Source organism: Cololabis saira, chromosome 5, assembly GCF_033807715.1.
Source record: "Cololabis saira isolate AMF1-May2022 chromosome 5, fColSai1.1, whole genome shotgun sequence".
In the NCBI taxonomy this organism is placed as follows: Eukaryota; Metazoa; Chordata; class Actinopteri; order Beloniformes; family Belonidae; genus Cololabis; species Cololabis saira.
This window is the reverse complement of record NC_084591.1, coordinates 49,933,124-49,960,168: the sequence shown is the minus strand read 5'-3', so window position 1 is coordinate 49,960,168 and position 27,045 is coordinate 49,933,124. Positions and strand designations below refer to the sequence as shown.

Genomic DNA, 27,045 nt, shown 5'->3' with positions numbered 1-27,045 from the left:
TAATCCTTCTTTTCAGCCGCTCAGAGAGTTCCTTGCCATGAGGTGCCATGTTGTCCAGCATTCAGAGAGAATTGTTCCCAAAACATCAAATTTAACAGCCCTGCTTATCATTTACACCTGAATCCTTGTAACACTAACGAGTCACATGACACCAGGGCGGGAAAACAACATCATTGGGCACAATTAGGACATGTTCACTATGGGGTGTACTCACTTTTGTTGCCAGCTGTTTAGACATTAACAGCTGTGTACTGAGTAATGTTTAAAGGACAATAAATCTATACTGTTATTCAAGCAGCACACTGACTACTTTTTGCACATGTAATTAAGATATATAAGTGTTAAAGTATGAAATTCTTTGTTTTGTTGTTTTGTTTGTTTTTTGTGTTTGCTTTGTTTTGTTTTCTTATCTTCTCTTTTAATTGTTGTCTTTTACATGTAGAAAAATGAAAAAAATCAAATCAAAAACAATACATCTGAAAAAATGCAGAAGCAAATACGCACCTTCGTCCATAAGATTTCCAAGTAAGGCTTTAGTCTGCTCTTGAAATGTTAGGACCTCTGGAAAGAAGAAGACAAAGGTAAACAGGCATTAACTCCCATTTAGAATTCCATCAACTTATCACCTCCAAACAGTAGAATACTAGAATAACTTCAGTAATGAAATCACATTACTGGCTTCACTACAGCATCGTATCTTCAGTCAGGCATCCAAGCTGGATCTGATTCTCATGACAATCAGGTTTTGAAAGCAGGTATATTAGGTATATTGATCCAACGGGCTGGAACAATCAAGGAGGGGTCTGCCCATCATCTAAGTGGACTAGACAAGTTTTACTCAGCATTTAGTCCACATGTGTTCTGCTACTGTAATCAGCATCAGCAGGAGACTTGTAGAATTGTTGATTTCTAATGCAGTCTGGCTACGCCTGAACATTTATATGTCATTACATAATAAAGCTGCATCTCTTGAATTCATGATTTAACCTCAGTCGGGATCATAAAATTCTGAAGAGCGGACATAAAGAAAGTTTAATTGGATATCAATTCATTGCTAAATAATCTCAGGTTGCATCAATAAACCTGATAAAAATCTCAGAAGTCATTTAATATAAACATACATATATATATATATATATATATATATATATATATATATATATATATATATATATATATATATATATATATATATATATCTTGAGACTGGGTGTAAATGTGCTTTGTTTTAGGACATTCTGGAGTCAGTGATAATCTCTTCCTGTCCATCGTAACCGCTGTAAACCTAAAGAAGCTGTGAGTGACCGATATCTTCCTTTCATTAAGTGTCATAACATGCAGAAAATAAACATCGCCAGGTCTTTAAAGTGGCCCAAAATATCACATATTACACTGTATCATACTGCATTTAACCAAAAACCAAAGCCTAAATGCAATACATAAATAAATAAATGTTCTGGTGGTTTGTGGGTTTGGAGAAAGCTCTTCTATAGTAAATTAACCATTTTCAATTATAAAAACAAATAAAAATAGTTGACTGGGTTGACATACAAAAAAATTGAACAACATCCAATATAACTGCATTCTCATTCATACAGAACATTATTTAAAGATACTGCAGTCTTATCTCATATTTGGCTTAAGGCTTTTCTCCCACTAGGGGAGTTTTTACCTGCCATTGTTTATGTAATAATTGCTCGGGGGTTCATGTTCTGGTCTCTGGAAAGATCCTAGAGACAACTTCTGTTGTAATAGATGCTATATAAATCAAATTTGGTTGAATTGAATATTATGACCTAATGCATAAAAGCTTTGAATTTTAAGAATAAACTTTATTTTTCATGTAACAGTTTATGGTAAGGTCATATACAAACAGTGTAGCATCCCAGTAGTATTATACTGATCAAAGACTAGTTAAAGAAGAATTAAAGTGAAGGTCTCATTACTTAAACAGTGTAAACTGTAACATTACATGACGGGTTAAGTTTTCCAACACTTCAATATGTGTAAACTACTAACAAACCGTCACTGCTTTTAAGTTGTTTTTGATCCCAACGCAGTCGTCTGGATCTTGGTTGGAATATTTCTACATCTATATTTCTACCTTTATACAGGTTGGACTCAGAGTCAGTTATCCATCCATATAGAAAAATAAAATCCACCAGAGTTGGTCTGAAAAGTTTCTTTGTATCCACTATAACCTGGATAGTGAGTCAACTTTTCAGTTTACACTGAGTTTTTACAATTATGTCTTAGATTTAGACTGTAAACTACTCTAGGGGAGTTTTTCTTGCCACTGTTTGGCTTAAGGTTTTTCTCCCACTAGGGTGGTTTTACCTGCCAGTGTTTATGTAATAATTGTTCGGGGGTTTATGTTCTGGTCTCTAGTTTTGAATTTACTATGGATGAACTAGGATCTTTCCAAAAGGTGAAATAAATATATTATTTCCCACTACATTCAAAGTGAGATATGTCAAGCCTTTATTTGTTAGAATGTTGATGATTATGACTCACAGTTTATGAAAACCCCAAGTAAAAAATTAGAATATTTTAAGAAATCAATAAACAATTCAATCATCAAAATTATAACAAATAAATGTTTAACATATCTTTGTCTATAATGAGACTATGTAATGTAGTAGTTTCGCCTTTTAAGTTGAATTATTGAAATAAATTAACTTTTACACCATATTCTAGTTGAATTATTGAAATAAATTAACTTTTACACCATATTCTAGTTGAATTATTGAAATAAATTAACTTTTACACCATATTCTTCACCTGTAGGTTATATTCTACATCTTGGCTGATGTGGACATACTGTACATATCATAGGAGGATATTTCAGTTGCTAGTATGGTTGTCTGTCTGTACAGTCAAGTTCAATGCTATTAAAGCACTTTAAACTTTAAATCAAAGCGTTTTGTTTTTTCATATAAAATAAATACATTTCTGTGCATTTTAGAAGTTGTAGGGATGTCCCTTTTCTTTTGCGCCTGCGCTGCTGAAATCGGGGGGCGTCCCTTATTTCCAGTACTCAAGTTGTAAAAAATAAAATCAGGGGGGATGGTGGATTTTATCATATGGGGACAGATAATTTGTGCTGATTACAAATAATATATAACAAATAATAGCAGTGACCAAAACACCTGCAGAAATACTGCAGGAATGACATAGCAGCAGTTAAATGCAGCCTTCTGTAAGCTTTAAATATCCACTGGGCTTACATCAAATACATCAAAACACAACAATAAAAAACACTTTTCTGAACTTATCAATATGACTCTGTCCTTCACAGGATAAGTAACATGGATCACTGCAAAAACTCACAATCTTAACAAGAATATTTGTCTTATTTCTAGTTAAAAATGTCTCATTTTAGTAAAAAAAATCTCATTACACTTAAAACAAGACTCATCACTGGAAAAAAACAACAATTTTCACCTGTTTCAAGTGGATTTTCACTTGAAATAAGTAGAAAAATCTGCCAGTGGAACAAGATTATTTTGCTTGTAGTAATAAGATAAATCTTGTCCCATTGGCAGATTTTTCTACTTATTTCAAGTGAAAATTGACTTGAAACAGGTGAAAATTGTCAAATAAGTTATTTTGACATTTTTTCTGGTGTTATTTTCCTGGTGATGACTCTAAATGTTGAAATAGTAGTAAAACCACATTCATTGATGAAATGACATAAGGGATGGAAAGGAGGGATGTCAGTTTTACAGGGGGGAGGATTTGGACCGTTTTTATTTCAGGGGGGGATGATTTGGACCGTTTTTATTTCAGTGGGGGGATGATTTGGACCGTTTTTATTTCAGTGGGGGGATGATTTGGACGGTTTTTATTTCAGTGGGGATGATTTGGACCGTTTTTATTTCAGGGGGGATGATTTGGACCGTTTTTATTTCAGGGGGGATGATTTGGACCGTTTTTATTTCAGGGGGGATGATTTGGACCGTTTTTATTTCAGTGGGGGGATGATTTGGACCGTTTTTATTTCAGTGGGGGGATGATTTGGACCGTTTTTATTTCAGTGGGGGGATGATTTGGACCGTTTTTATTTCAGTGGGGATGATTTGGACCGTTTTTATTTCAGGGGGGATGATTTGGACCGTTTTTATTTCAGGGGGGATGATTTGGACCGTTTTTATTTCAGTGGGGATGATTTGGACCGTTTTTATTTCAGTGGGGATGATTTGGACCGTTTTTATTTCAGTGGGGGGATGATTTGGACCGTTTTTATTTCAGTGGGGGGATGATTTGGACCGTTTTTATTTCAGGGGGGATGATTTGGACCGTTTTTATTTCAGGGGGGATGATTTGGACCGTTTTTATTTCAGGGGGGATGATTTGGACCGTTTTTATTTCAGGGGGGATGATTTGGACCGTTTTTATTTCAGGGGGGATGATTTGGACCGTTTTTATTTCAGTGGGGATGATTTGGACCGTTTTTATTTCAGGGGGGATGATTTGGACCGTTTTTATTTCAGGGGGGGATGATTTGGACCGTTTTTATTTCAGGGGGGATGATTTGGACCGTTTTTATTTCAGGGGGGATGCCATCCCCCCCTCATCTCCAGTACTGCTTATTTCTATTTCTGAAAGGTGGCAACCATAGTCCTACTCTTCCCTGCCTTGATGGAAGTAGAAGCTAGCGGTATCTGTTCTATAACTTCTCCATAGATGAGCTGATGCTGCATCTGTGTCAGGATCTACCACGCCGGCTGACTCCTACAGCCGGCCGAGCCCTAACAGTTTCCCCCCTTTGTTGAAATGTCCACATTGCAAGTATTGTCGCCCTGTTGTCATCCTTTTTGGTAAAATGTAGCCAAACTTTCGAGCGTTTATGCTGCTTTGTCCCCGTGTTTTCCTGCTGGGCGCGAATGCGCACGTTGCGCAACCTGCTTGATGACGTCATTCACGCCCACTGGAATCGATAAGGGAATCGTTTGCAAAAAAGGCAAACGATTCCAAAGAATCGAAACACCGGGAACTGGTTCTCAACAAGAAACGGTTCTCGATTCCCATCCCTAAAGACAAGTGAGACTGACATTTGGATTGTGTCTACATGTGTTTTCTTCTGATTTAACTCATGCCAGCCATTTTCAGAGCAGAGAGCTCCATACTGCCAGAGTTTTTTGGCATTTTGGCTGATTTCAAAGACCCACACAATATTGAGTTTTAGGAGTACATAAACATTGAAACTACGTCAAGAAACTTTAGACTCTCGTGAACATCAGGGAAAAAAAGTTTGTGTTTATCATTTTCTGTTCTTTAGATATCAGCAGTAAAACATAGGGTGGTTTCAGCGAAAACACAAGGTTTGGACCAAAAAAAAGAAGAAAAAAAAGAAGCTGCCGGTATTTCTCTGTGTCGTCTCTCTGTTGTCTCGCCATTCCTCCACCCCCCCCCCCCCCCTCTACCATTGACGCCAATCGGCGTCAATGGCAGTGAATGTGTTAAACAACCAGCTTAAATTTGATTTTAACACTGGAGCACTGGTCAAACGTGGACAGCAGAGGATTCATCTCCTGCGTATGCTGAATTCTCTTTCTGTGAGTCCAGTGATTCTCTGTCGTTTTTATCAGTCCTTTATTGAAAGCCTTTTAACTTATTCTTTTATTTGTTGGTTCAACAACCTGTCACTCAGGGACAGAAACAGTCTTAAAAGTGTGGTGAAAATCTGTTCCAAGATTATTGGACTTAAGCAGAGAGACCTTGGCTCCCTATGGGAACAACAGGTTTTGAGGAAGACTCAGTATTCTGGAACTTCTGGGCACGTCTTAGGAAAATAATTTTCACTGCTCCTTCAGGACGTCGTTATGCCCAACCTGTGTGTAAGGGTAATCGCTTTTCCAAGTCTTTTATCCCCTCTGCTGTTCGGCTATTAATTAGATATCAAATTAAATATTTAAATTTAACCTTATGAATTTGTTTGGAATGTGTATTTAGGTACTGTGTACCTTCTAGGAATGTGTATACAGTGTTTGTATAGACTGTTTTTTAATTAATTTATTGGTATCAGGCACTTTTTTAATGCAACAAATTGCAGATGTTTGCACACAGCTGCCAACTTTCTCTCTGTGTTCTATTGGATGTGTTATGTGTTTGTTATGTGTGTGTTTGGGCGCGAGCTGCCAAATCAAATTGCCCTTCAAGGGATTAATAAAGTTGTTTTGAATTGAATTGAATTAAACAGAGAAAAACATGAATAGATAAGAAAATCTAGTAGTTATGAAGGGACAGAAGCAAACATCAGAGGGAAACGCTTAGTAAGAAATGAGGATAATGAAAGAGGGCTATGAGCACAAGGGAAAGTGATGAGAACAAGAGTGGAGGTGGATGCAGAAAACAAGGGCTACTCCACAAACGTGTCATTCTGTGCTCTCTTGGCCCACTCATCCCCGTCACACACACGCTACACTGTTCTCACTCACACACACGATTGACTGGGTGACATCTTTTGATATTTGAACAAATCAGTAAAAAACACAGAAAGCAAACTCCTCCCTCCAATGCTTCCCAAGAAAGCAGCATGCCCCGTCACTCACTCACACACACACACACACACACACACACACACACACACACACACACACACACACACACACACACACACACACACACACACACACACACACACACACACACACACACACACACACACACACACACACACACACACACACACACACACACACACACACACACACACACACACACACACACACACACACACACACACACAATGAGGGGACTCTTGCTTAAAGCAGCATCTGTACTGACCCACACACTAACCATTCAACACTTTCTGCCTGCAAGGCTCCCTGCACACAAAGTATCAATTCATCACCAGGACCAGCAACGACGGCAGCAGCTACACCGAGAACAGGAAATAAACATGTTTTACACTGTGGCTGCAGCCTATAGGAAAGGTGCTGAAACACACCAAGCCGGGAAAAAGTGAAGACTTTTTCTTCCTTTCTTTCAGAAAACAGTGAAATGTTATCACCATTTTGGAGCTGGTTCACCTTTGGTCACTGGTTCATTCCTTGTGACTCCACACGAGAACAGCCTGAACAAGGAGTTCCAGGGCGGAGCTGGCAGAGCTACAGTCGCTGGCTTGGATTTCACTTGGACCACAGACATAGAGGTAGAGCATTTACGCAGCCCCTCCGTGCAACATTTCTCTGCTCTTCTCCATGGAAACCACACACTGCTGCTGCTGCTGCTGCTCAAAACATTCCACAAAATACAGGATCATATTTCTTCATCCAGCTCCCCCATTTAGGAAGTGTGAGCTTGTGAGGATCCTGGATGAGCTTCAGTGAAAGAATGAGGGCTGCTGCTTCAACACGAGAGGAAAAAGATCCTTCACAGCAGGGGGAAAAAATAACAGTTTATGAGGGGATTGTACAAAAACAACTGCAGCAAACTTCCATTAAATATATCAGGCAGAGGTGACTGCCAAACTAAAAACAGAACCCCCTGTAGGTTAGATGACGATAGAATTGTTTTCAATTGCAGCAAAAATTCGGAAAACACCACTAGCTGTAAGAAACTTACAACTTCTAGGATTTGCTGCTAAGGACGGAAGGAAACGCGGGGCAGTTTAGCCAAGTCATTACATCCATTTGATCCCTTTTGCGAGTTTCCCAGCCGTTTCTCCCGGTGCTGTATTTTCACTCCACCACTTCAGTGTTTAACAGGTATGAAAAAAAACTATTTCCAAATTTGCAAAAGGTTGCAATTAAGAAGCGTAATCCTCGTGGAAAGAGAAGAGGCTGATATAAAGGAAAAATAGATCCCAGACGGTGTAAAGGAGTTACAATGAGAATAATCCTTTGGAGATGTGAAAACAAAGCCCTGCTCTCTTGGCGTCCCGCGAGGAAAAGGGAGGCAAAAAAAAGAAAAAAAACGGGGAAATCTAAAGTGAAACGTCTCTCTCCCTCTACTTGTTCCTCCACTGTTCTTTTATTCCAGCAATGTTCTCTTTGTCCTGGGGAGTGTGGTGGGTGTCACTGCTGCTGGGTGTGTTTGAGTGAGAGAACAGAGCTATACTGAGCCGGCAATGTCAGTCCAGAGAGAGCGTGCTCACTCCACTCCAGCCTTTACAACTCTTTACCCAAACACCCATCTCCTTCTCCTTCAACACACTCACATCATCAATCCACTTCTGCTTGATGGACTTTTACACATTTCTCTACACTTCCTTGTTTGGGCATCTCTCTCACTTTCCTCTTGGTGCTTTGAAACTTTCTTGCCTCGATTTTGTCTGCTTATAGCCTACATATTTTCCCTCTTTCTGCTGGAGGGCCCTCCCCTCTTTTCCTCCTCCTGCTCAGTCTCAGGTTTCACCCCCGTCTAGCTGCAGGCTGCAACAGCAGCTGACCTCACCAACATCAGACCCCACTTTCTCAGGCTTTTTGCTTTTTTTCTTCGTTTAAATAAAATTCCATCCTGCTCATTTCCTGTAGTTTTTTCTGGAAAAGTTATTTTGGCCTAATCTAGATTAGATATACTCACTCTTTGTAATAAAATATGTTAAAACCTTGGTACGGTCGTGCTTATTCCTGGTTCAGGCACTTCTTACTTTCGAGGAGCATTCAAGGAACGGCAGGTCTGAGCTCCTTCTTTGTGAATCACAATGAGTCAGAAACCGACAGACATAATAACTAGTTTCCTGCACAAAGAAAGAGGACATCCACATGATGCATTACAAAAATAACGTTTCTATTATTTAGTCTTTCACAGACAGATCCTAAACACAGATGTAAATCACCATAAGAGGCGGTTAAACACAGAAGGTCAAAGGCTGAATCCCAATCCGCACCCTCACAGACGACTTACGTGCGCGCTCCCGCACCTTGCGTAAGGGCTTAGGGCTGTCCCATTCCTAAAGTCGTTAAGTGCGCAAGGGCTCCCGGCAGACATTTTGAGCCCTTACTGCCCCCTTCCCGTAAGTCAGCATCCCCGCACACTTTGGGAAAGGGAATTACCCACAGTTCATTGCGTTGTGACATAAAAGGAGGTTACCAGGGAGAATGTAAACAAAACAGGGGCGAAGGAAAAGGAACCATGTGCGACTGCGAGACGAAAGAAGTTCACCTGTAAATATAAATACATAGCACTGGTGATTTAAATTCAGAAACTGTTGTCCCGTGATGATTTTTCAACGGCCCTATTATTTCCTTTACAAACAGGGAACGACCAACAAACATATTATTTAACTATCGTTCTTTATATATATATATATATATATATATATATTTCATTTTTCTTTTCTTTGTGAGCATGTTCGAAATAAAGTTTTTAATTCACTCATTCATTCATTCATTCATTCATTCATTCATTCAAACGGAGGGAAGAAAACCAAAAAAAGGACAAATGACGTTTTGGACTTTCTTCAAGACTAAAGACAGGAAAAGAGGCTGAGGGAGCTGGATGAAAAGGAGGAGGAGAGGGAAAGGAAGAGGGATGACCAGTTATCTAAGTGAATTGACATTTGTGGGAAGATGGAGGACAAAATGTTGTTTTCTTCATCATTTTTTCATTCATAATTTGAGGTTCAATTTCTTTTGTTTTCATTTTATATTAGACAAATCCTCAGTTGACCTGCTGGTGTTGAATAAACAAGACTTGCTTTTCTTTAATCTGAGTACAGTGTTTGAATTAAGATTTCCTTTGTTAACAAAAATGCATACATGTAAATACTAGCAAGATAGTTTTAGATCCAACACAAACAAGTCAGGCAGTAATTTGGTTATTCATTTATCTATGACCACAAAATTTAAACAATTTGAGCAAGTTGAAGAAAAACGTTGCAGTAAATAGTAATAATATAACTGAAATATTTAGCTCAGGTTACCATCAATTTACACGCTCTTACAAAAATGAAATTACTCGGCGATTGAGCCTGGCATACTGGATGCGCTGGTATGGGTAGATTGAAAGAAATACACTACATTAACAAGGAAATACATATTGTACTGTGCGCATGTTTAAATTGTGTTCTTTGTTGAATTTTATGCTCCTTTATATAGGCTACCACTTTGTTTTCAAACATCCGGATGATCATTCCCAAACTTATAATACCGGTACGTAACATTTTGATCTGCCCTGTTTCCGGTTTCTGCTAAGTGCTGTCCCATTCCTATTTCTACCATTTGGAGCCCTCACACCCTTGCACACTTGATCACGTGACGCTGACGTCACTGAAAGTCAGTCAGTACGTACACATGCAGCGATTCAACCTGGTTGCAGATCTGATCAGATAATGACATGCAGAAGATTGGATCACTTGTCTGATTACACATGCTGTTCTGAGATCATACTGAATCAGATTGAATAAACCACTGTAACCAGAGCATGGCTGACTCCGTGACACTAGGTGGCGCTGTACCAAAGGTAACCATTTCAACAAAGAGCCACTTCCGGTTGACCTCCGCTTAACAACAAGGAAAGGAAAAAGTGCATTCTAACTGCTTTCCTATTAATAATCTGTCTAAAACAGCCTATCTCAACCTTTTTTCAGTCATGACACCTTTCAAAAGTGAATAAAATCTCACGACACCCCAGAGTAAAATATAATTAAAAACCGCACTGCTCTGACTGTATGCATATGTCCCGTTTATTTTGTAGCAATAACTTGAACACGTTAACTGCACCAGAGTAGAAGTCATCGTTCACTGTTGTGCTTAGTTGCCACGCTGATGGACAGAAACTATGGTGACTTTTAAAAGAAAGACACCTGATGAAGCCTGATTTATGTTTCCGCGTTAAATCGACGCAGAGCCTACGCCGTAACGTACGCGGCAAAGCGCACCGTACGTGTGCGTCGCCGCATAACCTACGGCGTAATCCTGCGTTGGTTAACGCAGAACCATAAATCAGACTTAAGGCTGCAGCGGCGTGTGAGCGACGGATGACTGAGAGGGAGAAGAGTTTCTCCAGGAGTGGAAGGCAGTGCCGGCCAAGTTATGCCACAGTTTGCAGATGGATTGTTGATGCGTGGGCTAACCTGTTTGCTGGGATTATTTTGCGAGCTTTTGCAAAAGCGTGCATTTCCGAGGCGCCGCACGGCACGGAACGTGACTCTGACAGGAGGAATTTCGGACTGGCACAGCTGATTTAGCGGAGCTCTTTAATGCAGAAACAGAGGATGAGACTTCGATGGGTTTGATTAATGTAAAAACTGAAATAAAGTAGCCTACAATCAAACAAAGTTTTGCTCCCGCTGTATTTTTAAATACGCACGCTTGTGTGCTTGTGTGTGTGTTCTTGTGTGTGTGCCTTTTCGGTCGGTGCGCCATGTGTGTTTTAAATACAGAAATGACACAAGACTGAGGCTATGCCTTTCCACACGGCGCCCGTATGGTCGCGAAAATACAGTATTTATATATGAAATGTCAGAATAGGAAATATTTTGACGACACCCCTGAAGCAGTCAGACGACACCCCAGGGTGCTACTACTGAGCACGCGTCGCGTCGTCTCCTTTCACCCCCCCGGGGGAAAACCCCACCCGGGGGAAATTCTCGAGCATGCGCAGACTGTAATATCTATGTCCCCGTACACATGGCATTAACAAGCTGGTTGCGACTGGCTTGCGACTGGCTTATCTAGGTGCTCCAAGCGGGTTGATGAATCCGGCTTGACCAGGTTGACTTGACCAGCTTAAGGTGTTCACATGCAGTTTAAAAGTCTGTCAGATGTCTCAAACCGATCTGCAACCAGGTTGAATCGCTGCATGTGAAGGTACTGAGTGAGGGCTCAGGGCTTGAGGGTTTAGGGTGGAGTTTGGGATTCAGCTAAAGTGAAATATATGGTACATGCAATGACTAAAAGAAGTAGTAGTACATCGACATCTATAGACCCAGACTTTCACACCTGTCCCGTTTGGAGCAGTTGTTCCGAAACAGGGAGCGTTTCCCACTAAAGATCAGTTGGTTTGGTACATGTGAACACAGCAGTCGTGCTCGGATGCGGTATGCAAGCCGAGATCTCCTAAGAGAGGTGGTCTCGGCTCGTTTTAATTCCAGACCTGGAGCGGTTTGTTTGCAGTGAGAAAATAATCCACACAGCAACCGATTAACCACAGAAACAAACTCGCCACACTCGCCTACGATGCTCCATAGTTGGTGTTTTTCCCGGGGTACGGAAGAGGAAACTCCTTCCACGTTCATTTCTGACCAATGAGAGAACAGTTGGTTCATGGCATTTGTTAACAGCTTTGAACCGCTACAGACGGTTGCCTTGTGAACAAACGCCACAAACGAACAACGAAACAACTGTATGGATTTAGCCCGTGAATCGGAACAAAACCAACAGGTCTGAAAAGCTCCCTGAAAGATTTTCCCATAAATATTATAGCAACCTAAAGCCCCAGATTGCAGTTCAGACCGCGTACGCATCATGGCCGCCACGCGTATCCTGCGTTCATTTGACCCGTCGACGTGCACTTGTATCTTGATCACATTTTCAAAGGAGTTGCAACTGCAAACCTTTACGTCAGACCAAGTAACACCTTCAAGGTCTGAAGTGCAAAAAAGGAAGGGATGGATGAACATGTGTCCACATTCAGTAGAGAATAGCAGATCAGGGACAAAACACAAACTCATATCATATGCACAAAACTCACACGGGTACAAACTTGCACAAAAATATATCTTTAGTGTACAATTTTACAAGACACTTTTACAAGCTGCAGCATCTCACATGGAGTCTAAAATGGATAACAATTGAGTGATGAAAGGAAATGTGATAAATGGAGTTTACCTGTGTGCACAAACACTGGCGGCTCACGCTCAGTCCCTCCGTCTGGGCCAACGTTCACTCTGACGTCCACCAGTCAGTCAGGGACGGCAGCGCAGGAGAGTCACATCAACACACAGGGCAACTCTGAAGGACAGAAGGAGATCAATTTGATAAGATTTATGGAAGGAAAAAATAAATAATCTGGTCTAAAATAACATCTTCCTGAACACACACATTAAAAAAAAAAAAAGCATTTTAGATTTTTATTTATACCAGAAATAATACAACACACCATCACACTGGATACACTGAACCTGCAAGATTACATCATATTGACAACAGATGAACAGAGCAAAAATAATGACTTAACTAAAATGAACAGGCAAAAATGTCCTGATTGTCCAACTTTTTCTGAAAATGCCAGTAAAAATGAATGTTTATCTGCAACAGGGACCCACAACATCAGGTTTTTCTGAAATGAACAGATGGATTCTCCTCACAATCATATTTCAATTCAATTCAATTTTATTTATACAGCGTCTATTACAACAGAAGTTTCTCTATGATCTTTCCAGAGACCAGAACATAAACTCCCAAGCAATTATTACATAAACAATGGCAGGTAAAAACTCCCCTAGTGGGAGAAAAACCTTAAGCCAAACAGCCAAACAGCCAAACTCCTGCTCACATTATGACCAGACATAAAATAAATTATCCAGCAGAAATATGTTGGTAAAACAGACATGCCACACTGACACTAGGAATGATATTTTAGCGTTCATGATATACCGTCAAAAAAATTCCCCACGGTAAGAATTTGTCATCTCGCGGTAAAAACGATACATTCCCGTCGTGTTTTTGTGTAAAGCTGATTTACAGTTCTGCGTTAAATCGACGCAGAGCCTATGGCGTAGGGTACGCGGCGACGCGCAACGTACGGTGCGTGTCACCGCGTACCCTACGCCGTAGCTCTGCGTTGGTGTAACGCAGAGCCATAAATCAGCCTTACATGGCGGAAGGCGGATCTGAGAGCGAGGAGCTCGTTGTTAAATGAGGCTCCAGCTCCGTTATCTGGAACTGGTTTGGATTTAAAGAGTGACGAGGAGCAAACATCATCTATTATATGCAGAGTCTGCAAAAAAACAGTGAGTGCAAAGGATGGCAATAGAAGTCAATTATATATTTTACATTATATATTATTATATATAACATAGGGCTGAAACGATTCCTCGAATAATTCGAGTAATTCGATTACAAAAAATGATCGAGGAATTTTCTCTTCCTCGAGGAATCGTTTAATTTCTTTTTTTTTTTTTTTGTTTAATTTCACCAGCTCAAAGCAGGGTATTACGCCCGGACTACATTTAATGCGACACAACGCGCTGCCTACGTAGCCTACGCCGTAGGCTACGTAGGCTCTGCGTTGTTGTAACGCGGAACCATAAATCAGCCTTCACCCAGTACATAGGTTCCTCTAAACCTCTGTTCCCGCTACAGTTTTAACTAGACTTAAGAAAATGTGCTCCAATACAGCAGGTCTCATAATTTTATTTTGAGAACTGCCAGAACTCTAACTTAAAACTTAACTAGAACTTAAAATGTGCTTGACACAAATGAAAGTTCAATTGAAACACGTGGGAAAAACACCTAACCTTTTAAGTGATGTGTGTTATCAGGTGTAATGGCATTTTTAGGTTAGAAATAAGAACATTTCTTGGTAAGATCCTTAGTTTTTTGAGTGAAGGCAGTGAATTTGGTCGACTGGTGTAAGTTCAGGGTTTTTAAATGCACAACCATGAACCTACTGTATTATAGGGGTGGGCGGTACACCGGTGTCATAGTCATCACCGGTGTGAAACTGCGCCACGACATGGATTTTGCAATACCGTCAATACCGTAATAAATCAATTATAAAATAATACGCCTAAATAAGGCATTAAAAACGTCGGTGATATGCAAGGTTTGCTGCCGTGTTGTGACAGCAAGAGGTGGAAACACAAGCAACCTGTTTCATCACTTAAAAAACACGCACGCCCGTGAATATGAAGAGGCAACCCGGGCCAAAACGAGCGCAAGTGGGACCAGCAGCTGGTCCCGCTGGGACCGCAGCACCAGCGGAGCACGTCCCAAGAGTACACAGCTTTCACTGCAGGCATCGTTTACTGCTGCTACACCTTACGACAAGAGTAGTAAGAAATGACAGGGCTTAAAGTATTCCGGCACCGTGCCGGATCCCCGGCGTATGGAGTTTTTTTTCTCGGCGTGCGAGTTTGACTGCTTAAAAAAAAAAAAAAAAAAAGTTTGAGAGAAAAAAAAAAGTCTTAGTCAACCGTATTCGTCTACCAATGGAATGAGAGGAAAGCAGCTCTGGCGCTCAACCAAACTAACACTAGCCAATCAGAAGTAGAGCTGGGCGGGTCTTTGACGGCAGCGGAGCGCAGAGCGCTGTTTCAACCTGCTGGAATACCAGTCACCCACTTCAAGATGGAGAAAAAATTAATGAATGTCGGTTTAAAAGAATCTTTTTGCCCAGAAGAAAAAAGGAGTGACAAAAAAATACCCATAACCATGTTCTTCTCTCGAAAAAACACACCTGTACCGCGGGCTTTAGAAGAAAAAGACGCTGCAGCGCGAGTCGGGATGGAGCGGCTCAGAACAGCAGTGAAATACGTGCGAGGCGGTGCTGAACTCCGCAATTTGAAGCTTTGTATAATAATTATAAAAAAAAAAAAAAAGGGTTGCTACTATGTGAATATCACTTATCACGGGTTCTTTTTGGAACGTAACCCTCTCAAAAAACAAGGGATTACTCTATATGAATACTCATGGCATAAACCTGTCAAGTTTTGGATTTAAAATTAAGGGAAATTTTCCACCACCCGCTGTCCAACCAGCCCAACCGAGGTCCAGTATTACATTTTAAGACAGGTTTACAAAATATTTTAAATATAATATAATAAAAATAAATATAATATATATATATAATAAAATATATATAAAAATATTAACCTTATTCACATAAAGGGACAGGACAGGCTACTCCCCCCAAAACGTACCAAAAAATACCGTGATATTATACCGTCACCGTTCAAAAGATGAAAAATACCGTGATATTAATTTTAGGTCATATCGCCCACCCCTACTGTATTATATAATTTAGTCTTAGTAATGTCAATTAACATCTTATGTATATTTATAATTGCTCTTAAACTAAACAAAAATATGTTTTATCCGATTACTCGATTAGTCGATGGGATTTTCAGTAGAATACTCGATTACTAAAATATTCGATAGCTGAAGCCCTAATATAACATATTACATATAACACCCTAACTGACACACATGTCAACTGTGAAGTATAAAACAGCGACAGTGACAGCAGCCCAGGCATTAAGTGTATTATTAAAGGGGCAGATCTGGAGATGCAACAATGAGCCATCTGGACCAGCATCCAGTTCATCACCAGTGACCCAAACACTCCATCACCTACAGCCAAAGGTTTACAAAGGGATGGAAGGACAGAGGGAGGGGAGAAAGGCCATTTACATTTTAAACACCCTTTACTAAAGCAGATGCCTTATTGAAGTGGCAACATCGGAACATCAGAGCACTGGCATTAATTAAGATGCAACAAGGCAAGAGGGATGATATAGTAAATGAAGCAAACACACTTCCAAACACAAATCCTGCTATTTACTCTCACAGTACCAACTGCATACAAGCAGCTGATCTTGGTTTAAAAATAAATAAACACAAATATGCTAATTTAGTCAGCACATTAGATTAACTATATTTGGTCTCACTTACTTTATGACAACAGAGTGAATATGCTTAAGACCAGAGCAATTATAGAATTTCTTCTAATTCCACTTGAGTCTTTTTTCATCGCTATTGTAGATCAAAAAACCCTGTCAATACAAGAAAGCTAAGACAAATGTTAAGTCAATTAAAAATCTTTGATCTACGGATTGTTAAACAACTTTGTCTACAGGATGAAGCAAGAACATTATGTCAATCTTAATTGAGGCTAGGGTAATTTTTTTTTTAAACTTACTCCAAATTCCTCGACTAATATTAAGAAACGTTAAGCATGAAAGGCTAAAGGAGTTGTATCATTAGAGACATTTTGTTTAGTCAGTTAAAATGATCACTTAGGGTTTATTTGCAACAACCCGAAGAGGCTTCAAATTCAACCTCGGTGGTAAACAAAACACACCAACATTTTGTCTCAGTATTTAGGGAGTGATCATCTTTTCTAGTGGAGCAAAAACAATGGAGAAACAATGCAGCTAAAACAGCTTGTTACCATGGAGAAGCCACAAAGAGCACATCAGGGTGAAGGAAAGCCCATCCCCAACTAAACACACACAAAAAGGCTTCACTACGTATCTTAGCCGATAGTCAAAGAGGTGCGTGATGCGTTTACATCCACAGCCGGACACACACACCAAAGACCAGAGAGGTTGGGATTCCCTTTAGCATTAGTAACACAACTAAGAATGACCTCATCATTGCAAAGCTGGTTACTCACTTGTGTTTCTCAGTTTCTAACACAAAAAAGACACACCTCCTACATCAAACTGAACAGGAATAGCTGTAGGCCAAGACTTTGACTCACACATGCACACAATGCATCACTCCTGCTTCTGGACAGGAACACTGGAACCTAAGGCCACGTTTACACGTAGCCGGGTATTTACAAAAACGGATATTTTCCCCTCTACGTTTTCAAAAATATCCTCGTTTACACGGACCCACATGAATACGCTGTTAACAACGTCATGCCAGCCAATCAGAATCCTGGAAAAAAACATCAACAAATGACACGTGTAACTTCCAGTTAAGGCTGATTTATGGTTCCGCGTTACACCAACGCAGAGCCTACGGCGTAAGGTACGCGGCGACGCACACCGTACGGCGCGCATCGCCGCGTTCCTTACGCCGTAGGCTCTGCGACGATTTAACGCGGGACCATAATTCAGGCTTTACTTCCAAGACGGAACGAGAGTCTGAGAGAATTTAAAAACAGGTAAAATAAAAGAAAATATTGACGGTGGCCAAACAAATTGTAAACACAGGTCGCACTCATGACGCTGCTGGTGACGTTTCTGTCGCATAATGTGACGTAATTCTCCGTTTTCCTCCGTTTTCTCTGTTTAGACGCAAACGTGAAAACAGAGTTTTTGAAAATCTCCACTTTGGCCGGAGTTTTCAGAAATGATCGTTTTTGGGGGCTTTGACCTCCGTTTTCGTGTAAACGAACGGCCAAAACGCATGAAAACGCCCGTGTAAACGGGGCCTAAGACGAGTATTAGGGCCAAACTAAGACAAAAGAAAAGGGAAATTACGAGAATAAAGTCATTATGTTGCGAGAATAAAGTCGTAATGTTGAGAGAATAAAGTCGTAATGTTGAGAGAATAAAGTCCTAATATTATGAGAATAAAGTCCTAATATTACGAGAATAAAGTCCTAATATTACGAGAATAAAGTCGTAATTGATGAGAACTTTAACAGGAAGCGTTCTCATAAATTACGACTTTATTCTCGTAACATTAAGACTTTATTCTCATAATAATACGACTTTATTCTCGAAACATTACTTTATTCTCGTAATTTTTCGACTTTATTCTCATATTATTATGACTTAATTCTCATAATATTACGACTTTATTCTCGAAACATTACTTTATTCTCGTAATTTTTCAACTTTATTCTCATATTATTATGACTTTATTCTCATATTATTATGACTTTATTTTCATAATATTACGACTTTATTCTTGAAACATTACTTTATTCTCGTAATTTTTCGACTTTATTCTCATATTATTATGACTTTATTCTCGTAATATTACGACTTTATTCTCGCAACATTACTACTTTATTCTCGTAATTTTTCGACTTTATTCTCATATTATTATGACTTTATTCTCATAATATTACGACTTTATTCTCGAAACATTACTTTATTTTCGTAATTTTTCAACTTTATTCTCATATTATGACTTTATTCTCATATTATTATGACTCTATTCTCATAATATTACGACTTTATTCTTGAAACATTATTACTTTATTCTCGTAATTTTTCGACTTTATTCTCATATTATTATGACTTTATTCTCGTAATATTACGACTTTATTCTCGCAACATTACTACTTTATTCTCGTAATATTACGACTTTATTCTCGCAACATTATGACTTTATTATCGTAATTTTACGACTTTATTCTCATATTATTATGACTTCATTCTCGTAATTTCCAATTTTTTTTTTGCCTTAGTGTGACCCTAATACTCCGTCAAAGTAACCAGAAAGTAAGGGTGGGGAAAAAAATCGATATTTCAATATATTGTTGTGCTCTCTGTTTCAATAAATAATCGATATACTGACGGCTAATATCGATATTTTATTACAACACACATAATGGTTTACGCGGTTGTCACTGCACTATTGTTCAAGCTCTGCCCCGCCCGCCCCCGCTGTCCTCGTGAACAAAACAAACATGTCGAAGCGGCCGCCTGAGAAACCAGCTCAGAAAATACAGAACGACCGGTTTATTTCGTACACAGACAGCGGGCTGAGCAGCACTGTTAATGCTGGAAATTACTTGCTGTTTGAGCCGGTGTTAATGTCCGCTCGCACAGACAGCCAGCTGCGTTAAGAAACGGACCCCACTCGCGCTCCACGTGAGGAGAGCGCCTCGTACTGTAATACAAAATTATTCCACCTATTACAGACGCCGTTAAAGTAAATGATCATCAGTCTTTTTGTGTTATGACGTTTATGCTTTTCACTCTGTAAGTGATCCTCGCTCGTATCCTTCCGTGTCCAGTCAACCGTGTGCTAGGGCTGAACGATATGGACAAAATTTCATATCTCGATATTCATGCCAGATATCTCGATATCAATACGATATGACTTCGGTTCGGTGAAAACCAAGCATTTTTCAGAAAAATAAAAACATCAGAAATCAAGAGTGCAGTTTTATTGATTAGAACTCACTGCCAGTCATCAACATTAACATAAAGTCACTCAATAATAAATAATAATCAAAATATTTTACTGTAGCTCCGCTTTAACGATAAATAACCAATGCAGTTAGAGTTAGAGTTCAGTACATGTTATTGATTGGACGCTGCAGCTGAACGGACTGTCACAACATCACTGCAGTTTCCTGACGGAGTGAAGACAGATTACAGATTAAACTCATGTTTCACTCCCAGGTTTCATATTTGATTTATTTTCTGTTTCAACAATTAAATATCTAAAAATGTTAACTTTCAATTTGATCAACAAAAGAACCAGAAACAACTTTCTTAATTTTTACTGCGCATGTGCAATCCCCCCATTTGTCCAATCCTTGTTTTTCAGTATCCTCCAACGAATAGGAAATAGAGAAAAGAGTTTTCCACTCGCTGTTTTAATTCCCAATTTCGATTTTCAAACACATCAATGAATTTTTTATTATCAAAACAAAAGATGGGGAACGGATTATTTTGGTTTATTTCTCTATTTTTATTTTGTAATTTAAAAAAAAAAAACGGATGGCTGCGAAATACACGTCGCAATTTTCACCAAGCACGACTTGCACAACACCTCGCTCTGGTCGACATCATCCTTTCTAAATCCAAAATACCTCCAAATAATGGAGGATGATTTATGTTTTGGCACAAAATTAGATTCTGCTCTGCCACCGGCCGCATTATCCGCCGCACTCATGTCTCCTTTCTTCCGTTTGGATTTCTCCGCTCTTCTCCGCTCTCCTGTGTGCGTCTCACGTCTCCCTCCCTCCCACCCTCCCACCCTCCTATGTTTGTCATTGGTTGGCTTCAGCTGTCGATCAACAGCAAGCATGAAATAAGCTTTGTGGTTGGCTGGCCGTAGTGGTGCGTTCAAGGGCAATCTTAAAAGTAATGTTTATGGAGACTGCTCGAGCTGTACAAGCAGGGCGAGCGGAAATATATCGTTTATATCGTTGCTTTTCCGTTATTAATGTCTTGAATGTTCATATCTCGATATAGATACGATAACGGTATATCGTTCAGCCCTACCGTGTGCTGGGAAAACTTGCAGATCATTGAATCACCAGACACGTTAAGTTTGATTTATGGTTCCGCGTTACACCAACGCAGAGCCTACGCCGTAGGGTACGCGGCGACGCGTACAGTACGGTGCGTGTCGCCCCGTACCCTACGGCGTAAATCTGCGTTGGTGTAACGCGGAACCATAAATCAGCCTTTACACACGGACACGGACACACTCAGACACACGCCCACCCGTGCAAAACCAGTGTTCAGTGCTTTGGATATTTCAGCTTAAATTTCAAAATGTTATATTAGTTCAATGAAGTTCATATTATTTATATTTATTATAGCTTGTTTGGTTTCTTCTGTTATCGGATACAGTTTGTCATGACATAAGTGAAAAATGCCTGATGCTTCATGGCAATATGTGTGTGTGGTGACAGAATAAATTAGACAGGCTAAGAGGATATTGGAAAAGAAAGGATATTGAAAAGCCTATTTGAGTTATTTATTTCTTAGTTATTTCACAATAATTATTTGTGAAATTATTTCACTAGTTATTTTACAGTCATATAATTCAGGAAACAGCGCAAACATTATTTTTAATAACACTAATCCACATCAATATCGGATCAAATCGAATCAAATGGTGATAATCGATTCTGAATCTTAAGAATCGGATCAATTCTTGACATTTTAATAGATACCCAGCCCTAGGAGGCAGTGAGGTACTGTGCAAAATTAAGTTGCTTACTGACTTTTCAGTAGGGCTGGGCGATTATACGATCTCGATTTGTGATCGCGATCAAATCAAGTTCGATCACGGTGATCAGCTGTGGGTATACTTTCTCGATCACGTGGAAAACATGCTGCAGCAAAGTGCACGACAACCAATCACAACCCGCTTTCCTGGCACCGCGCTGTCTGCATTAATGGATCATGCGCATGAGATGCCGCGGCAGTCGGTAAGGATCCAGACGGGAGACGTACGTAGCTCTGTGTTTTACGTTTATTCACCATTCCATGCATAATTCTGGTCCGTTCCTTAAAGCAGGGCTTTCCACAAGCGCCGGCCATATAGCAGACTACTCGATTAGGTCCAGCCGGCTACTTTAATGACGTTTATTTTTTTAGCCTATAAATATTATTTTTAGATTTTAATAAAATTAAATGTTTTTCTCATAGACTGACAATAATGTCAAACTGAACCGCACTCATTAAAGTTGTGATTCGCTCTGCCTGTACACAAATTACTGATCACCGGGAGAAACTCTGCGGCCCCGACATGGGTGTGTGTGTGCGTGCATGTGTGTGCGTGTGTGTGTGCGCGCTCAGCGGAGTGAATGTGTCGGAGGCAACAAGCAGAGCTCAGCATGATGATTTTTTTGACACCATAAAAACGGTACGTACTTATTACTCAGGCTATCCACTACAGAATTTAATCAGTTTAACCAGTTCGTATTAAAAAGAAAGCCTAACCGCGTTGCGACGCGCGCCGTACGGAGCGTACGGCCGCGTACCCTACGCCGTAGGCTCTGCGTTGGTGTAACGCGGGACCATAAATCAGCCTTAGTCCCTTTAGGCTAATACTGTGAGAAATAACCTCTCATAATAGCGGTACTACAGTTAATAAATGTAATATCTGCTGGCTACTGAGTCCCCTAAGTGGCGAGTGAGTTTTAACTCCTTAATTACCAACCAGCGTCAGAGTCACGCACAGTACAAAAACTGTGATGTTAGAGAGCCACCTTTTGGTCAATTTAAGCAACCGCATCGCCAGCTGCTTGACAGTGGCTCAACTCATATTAGTTTACTGGTTTTGTTGTTAAAAATGTCATTGCAATTTTATCTATGCAATTGTGAAAAAAAAAATGGCAAAATAAATGAAAAACTGTGAACAACCGCATGTTTTGGTTGGTTTACATTTTAAATGATCATGAAAATTTCTTTTGTCTGCTAAAACTACTTGAAACTTTTTTAAACTGCTTAAAACTACCTGTTTGTTGTGCCATTTTCTATATGGCTCTTGTTAAAACATGCTATTTGCTTTATTTGTTAGTAGAAAAAAAAACTAATCTCTGGTTTCTTTCTATTTTATTCCAGAAGGGAGGGGGGATCTTCTGATTTTAAAAATCGTGATTAAAAATCGAGATCGTTTAATATGGGAAAAAAAATCGTGATCACTTTTTTTGCCATATCGCCCAGCCCTACTTTTCAGTATTAGAAACAAAGCAGTGCACTGTCCTGGTTTATATAAAACATGTTATTAATGTTCATGCACTTTAATTTGTCCAGTTGTACAGTGTTTACATTTACAAGCCTAGCAGCAGTGAGGAAATATACAAATGCACTTTCTTGTATGAAGTTTTGGCATTGAATAAATGCATAACTACAGACGACAGACGAGGTATTTTTTCTTTTTCAGTCCCATATATCGTGATATATCGCTCTTACCGATATATCGAATATCGAAAATATCGTGATATTATCGATATCCTGGGCCACATATCGCCAAAGTATCGAATCGGGACTTACCCGTATCGTCCCACCCCTACCAGAAAGTACCAGTGGTCTTTCAAAAAAAAAAAAATTTTTAAATCAACATTACGCATTACACATTATTCATGTACAATAAATGTAAAATATAGTGCATCCACCTGAAACAACATACTGTGCCATGCGACACCATCCATGCAAGAGTACAAAGTGGTCAGATGGCAGTCGGGGTAGCAGCAGACAGCTCAGATGAACAGGAAATTCACATTCAAGACAATATCACATGCCTGTTTCACCGCCCGAGAGAATACAATAATGAATAACCGGCTCATCAGAAAGACATCTCTTCAGATCCACAGAACACATCAGACAAAACAGGTTTTAATCAAGTCAAACAGCCATCAGTTTCATGTCCAACTTGTCCCAATTCCAGTCAGGATTACCGTATTTCCGCACTACAAGGCACACTTAAATTCATTAATTTTTCCTCCGAAAAATCCACAGTGTGTCCTATAATCAGGTGTGCATTACGTATGAATTTTGTTGTGCTTACTGGCCTCAAACCAACTTTATGTGGAACACCGCACTCAAATCTGTCCAAATGTTTCAGTGAGACTTTGGTAGCGACGAAGCCGCTCCGCGTGATTGGTTGTCAGACTAGTCAGCTGATATAAGGACGTTGCATTAAAGTCGATCCTTGGTTGGATACGGGTTGCAACGTCAGACAACGTTAGACAATTTTACCTTACTATAATTGGACGTCACTCCAACTAGGCCCGTGTTGAAAAAAAAAAATCGATTTTCTTATTCTAAATCGAATCTCATATTAATTCCTAAAAATCGATTCATACGTCTAATGATCGATTTTTTTTCATCATTACATTACAAATTTTTGGTATTTTTTTGTTTATGCCCAAAAAAGGAATGTTTTGTTGGACACCAGAATAACTAATATGTTTTTTTTTTTGTTTTTTTTTTACCTCCGTTTGCTGCCCTGGATCTGTTTGGTAATTCTGCTACACGATGTTTCTGAAAGCAGTTCTATCAACATTCTGGGAGCTGATTGGTCCTTACAGCATCATTAGCGGCAATACTTGCTGTTGAATCTCAATACTAGTATTCATACGTTGCATAACTACAGTCATATAATTCAGGTAACAGCTCAAAAAACATTTTTAATAACACTAACCCAAATCGATATCGGAATCGAATCAAATCAAATCGTGATAATCGATTCTGAATCATATGAATCAGAATCGAATCGATTCTTGACATTTGAATCGATCCCCGGCCCTAACTCCGTTAGGTTTTTATCATAAATCCAATTTTCAAACCTACATCAAAATCCAGTTATAATGGAATGTTAGCGGACAACTGAATTAACTTAGTGTGAGGTTGGACCTACGTTGTATTCTATCACTGGCAACGATTAACCAATCAGAGAGCAGGACGCAGTACGACGCTACTTTCTCCACTTTTTATTCGTGGATTTGTGGAAGACGAATGATTTAAAATGTGAGTGTATTTATCTGTATTAGTTACAACTGAACGATATTCTGAGTTATTGTGAACGAGTTGAATAAAGTTCAACCTACCAGACTGTTTTGTTTGGCTTTATATACGTTTTATCATGACCCTTATAGCCCGGTGCCTAATGTATAAAAGTAGACCCGATCATTGATGACGCGCCTTATGGCCCCATACATACGGTACCGTTTTAGGTTCCAAACACGTTCACATTGATTTTTTTTCCTCTCCAGCATTAGGAGGACAACACTTGTAAGCTCCACTACATTACAGACACTGAACTGTTCTGCAGTTGTGTGCATCACGCTTCTCCTAACTCTACTCTTACCTTTCACATGCAAACACATCCAGCAAACCAACATGGTCTGTTAATATTTACCAGTTCTCCTGCAGACTTGCTCCCAGCTCATAATAAAAACAAATTATCAGCAAACTGTAGGTAGACATACATACATACACACAGACTGGCATAGCATCAAAGATATTACATACTTAAAGACAATTCCCACCTAAACCACATCCTGTTCAAGCTCTGCGCAAGAGCCTGCTGCCATAGTACCAGCTTTCAGGCAAGTTTGTTTCACCTTGCTATAATACTACTAAATGTATCCTCCACACTAAACAAAAAAGAAAAATGGCTTGTTACTTTTTTTTTATCCCACAGAGGGTCACAAAGGTAAATCTGTAATTGTGCTATAAAATATGTTACTCAATGAAAGATAACATTTTTACATCGGGTTCTCTCTCTTACAATCATTGCTTCATAAAATAAATGGTATCTTGGAGAACTTTGACGATACGGAAACACAGCGTTGCATATTCAGACATAAATATCATATGGGGGAAACTTTTCCTCACTTGGAGCAGCTGGAAAATATGTTAACGTATGCATAAGTGGCTTTTAGGAGCATTCCTGTTCCGCAATCTATAGTTGTATTTCCATAACCCGTAAATCTGTGCAAAACCCAAATATCGAAAAAGAAAAACCTCTAATGGAATATAATTCTCAAAAAAAAAAACTCCCTAGCATCACAAAAACCTTTTTACATTTTCACGAGGTGGTTTTTTTTAGGCATTTAAATAATTTAGTATATCACAAAAATGTAATGGAAACACCTCTGGTGGATTTGCAGGTCTCTGGCACCACTGCATGTGATGTAGCTGCTCAATCTAGTCATCCAAACCAGATTTATTTCATACAAATGACTTTTGGTATTTTTTGTTTACGCGCAAAAAAGGAATGTTTTGTTGGACACCAGAATAACTAGTGCCATGTTTTTGCCGTTAAATATGTTTAAAAGTATGAAAACATTAAGGTTTTCAGGTATAATTGCATAAATGGCCTATTTGTCATTACTTTATATACTTTCTTGGAGTTACATTTGCATAAAATGCCAAAAACCAAATCCTCAAAAATTAAAAACCGAAAAACAAAAGTTATGTTTCATCTTACTGATTTTATTTCTCCTTGTAATAATTAAACTATACAGTCTGATCCCAATTTTGTGAAAGACAGAGTTATAATTTCAAGAACTTTCAAGCACTTTTCGGGCCTTGAAAACATCACATTGAAATTCAAGCACTTTCAAGGATGTCAAGCACCCGTAGGAATCCTGTGCATAAATACACAGTCATAATACATAAAACAGCTCAAAACACAGTTTTAATAACTAAAAAAACAGTTTTAATAACACTAACCCAAATCAAACCAGATTCTGAATCTTAAGAATCGGAATCAAATCGATTCTTGACATTTGAATGGATCCCCAGCCCTAATAGTAAAATGTGCACCCCAAGACAACAGGTGGAATTAAACCAAAAACACACGCTGAACAACAGTCCCTAGGCTTTAGCAGGTCACTGAAAGGCCACATACCACCAAAGCAGCAGGAGCAGACACTGACTCCCCTGTGCCAATGAAAGTCAAAACACTGAGGAATGTGAGAATGATTCAAAAATCTGTGTGAATGCTGGGGCGCCGGGACCAAATAACACATTAAGTGCCCAAAAGGGACAAGAGAAAAAGCTAATAGGAAACCGGCGTTTTACGCATATCACAGCATGCAACAAAAGAAATCTTCACACATATACCAACGACAGGTGTGAGTGTCACAAAGCTAAATTAAAGCTAGGGTCTACGATCTTGAGTTTAAAAAAAAAAAAAAAAAAAAAAGATACCTACTCCCCACACAAACTAACCTTATAAATGATTTTGATAAAAATGTACAATATGT

General features: G+C 39.3%; 1 protein-coding gene across 3 annotated transcripts in view; it reads right to left on the bottom strand.

Moving 5' to 3' along the window:
• Positions 1-27,045, bottom strand: part of siah1 (siah E3 ubiquitin protein ligase 1) — a 75,337-nt gene that overhangs the window by 29,790 nt on the left and 18,502 nt on the right. The window contains exons 2-3 of one of the 3 annotated variants that reach the window (XM_061722338.1): positions 12,780-12,902; positions 505-561 (exon numbers count right to left, since the gene is read on the bottom strand). In XM_061722338.1, coding sequence (XP_061578322.1) covers positions 505-514 — 10 coding nt within the window. In that variant the 5' untranslated portion in view covers positions 515-561; positions 12,780-12,902. Of the gene's footprint in view, positions 1-504; positions 562-7,015; positions 7,994-12,779; positions 12,903-27,045 lie in introns of those variants that run through there. The other 2 variants (XM_061722337.1, XM_061722339.1) reach the window with 2 other exon arrangements.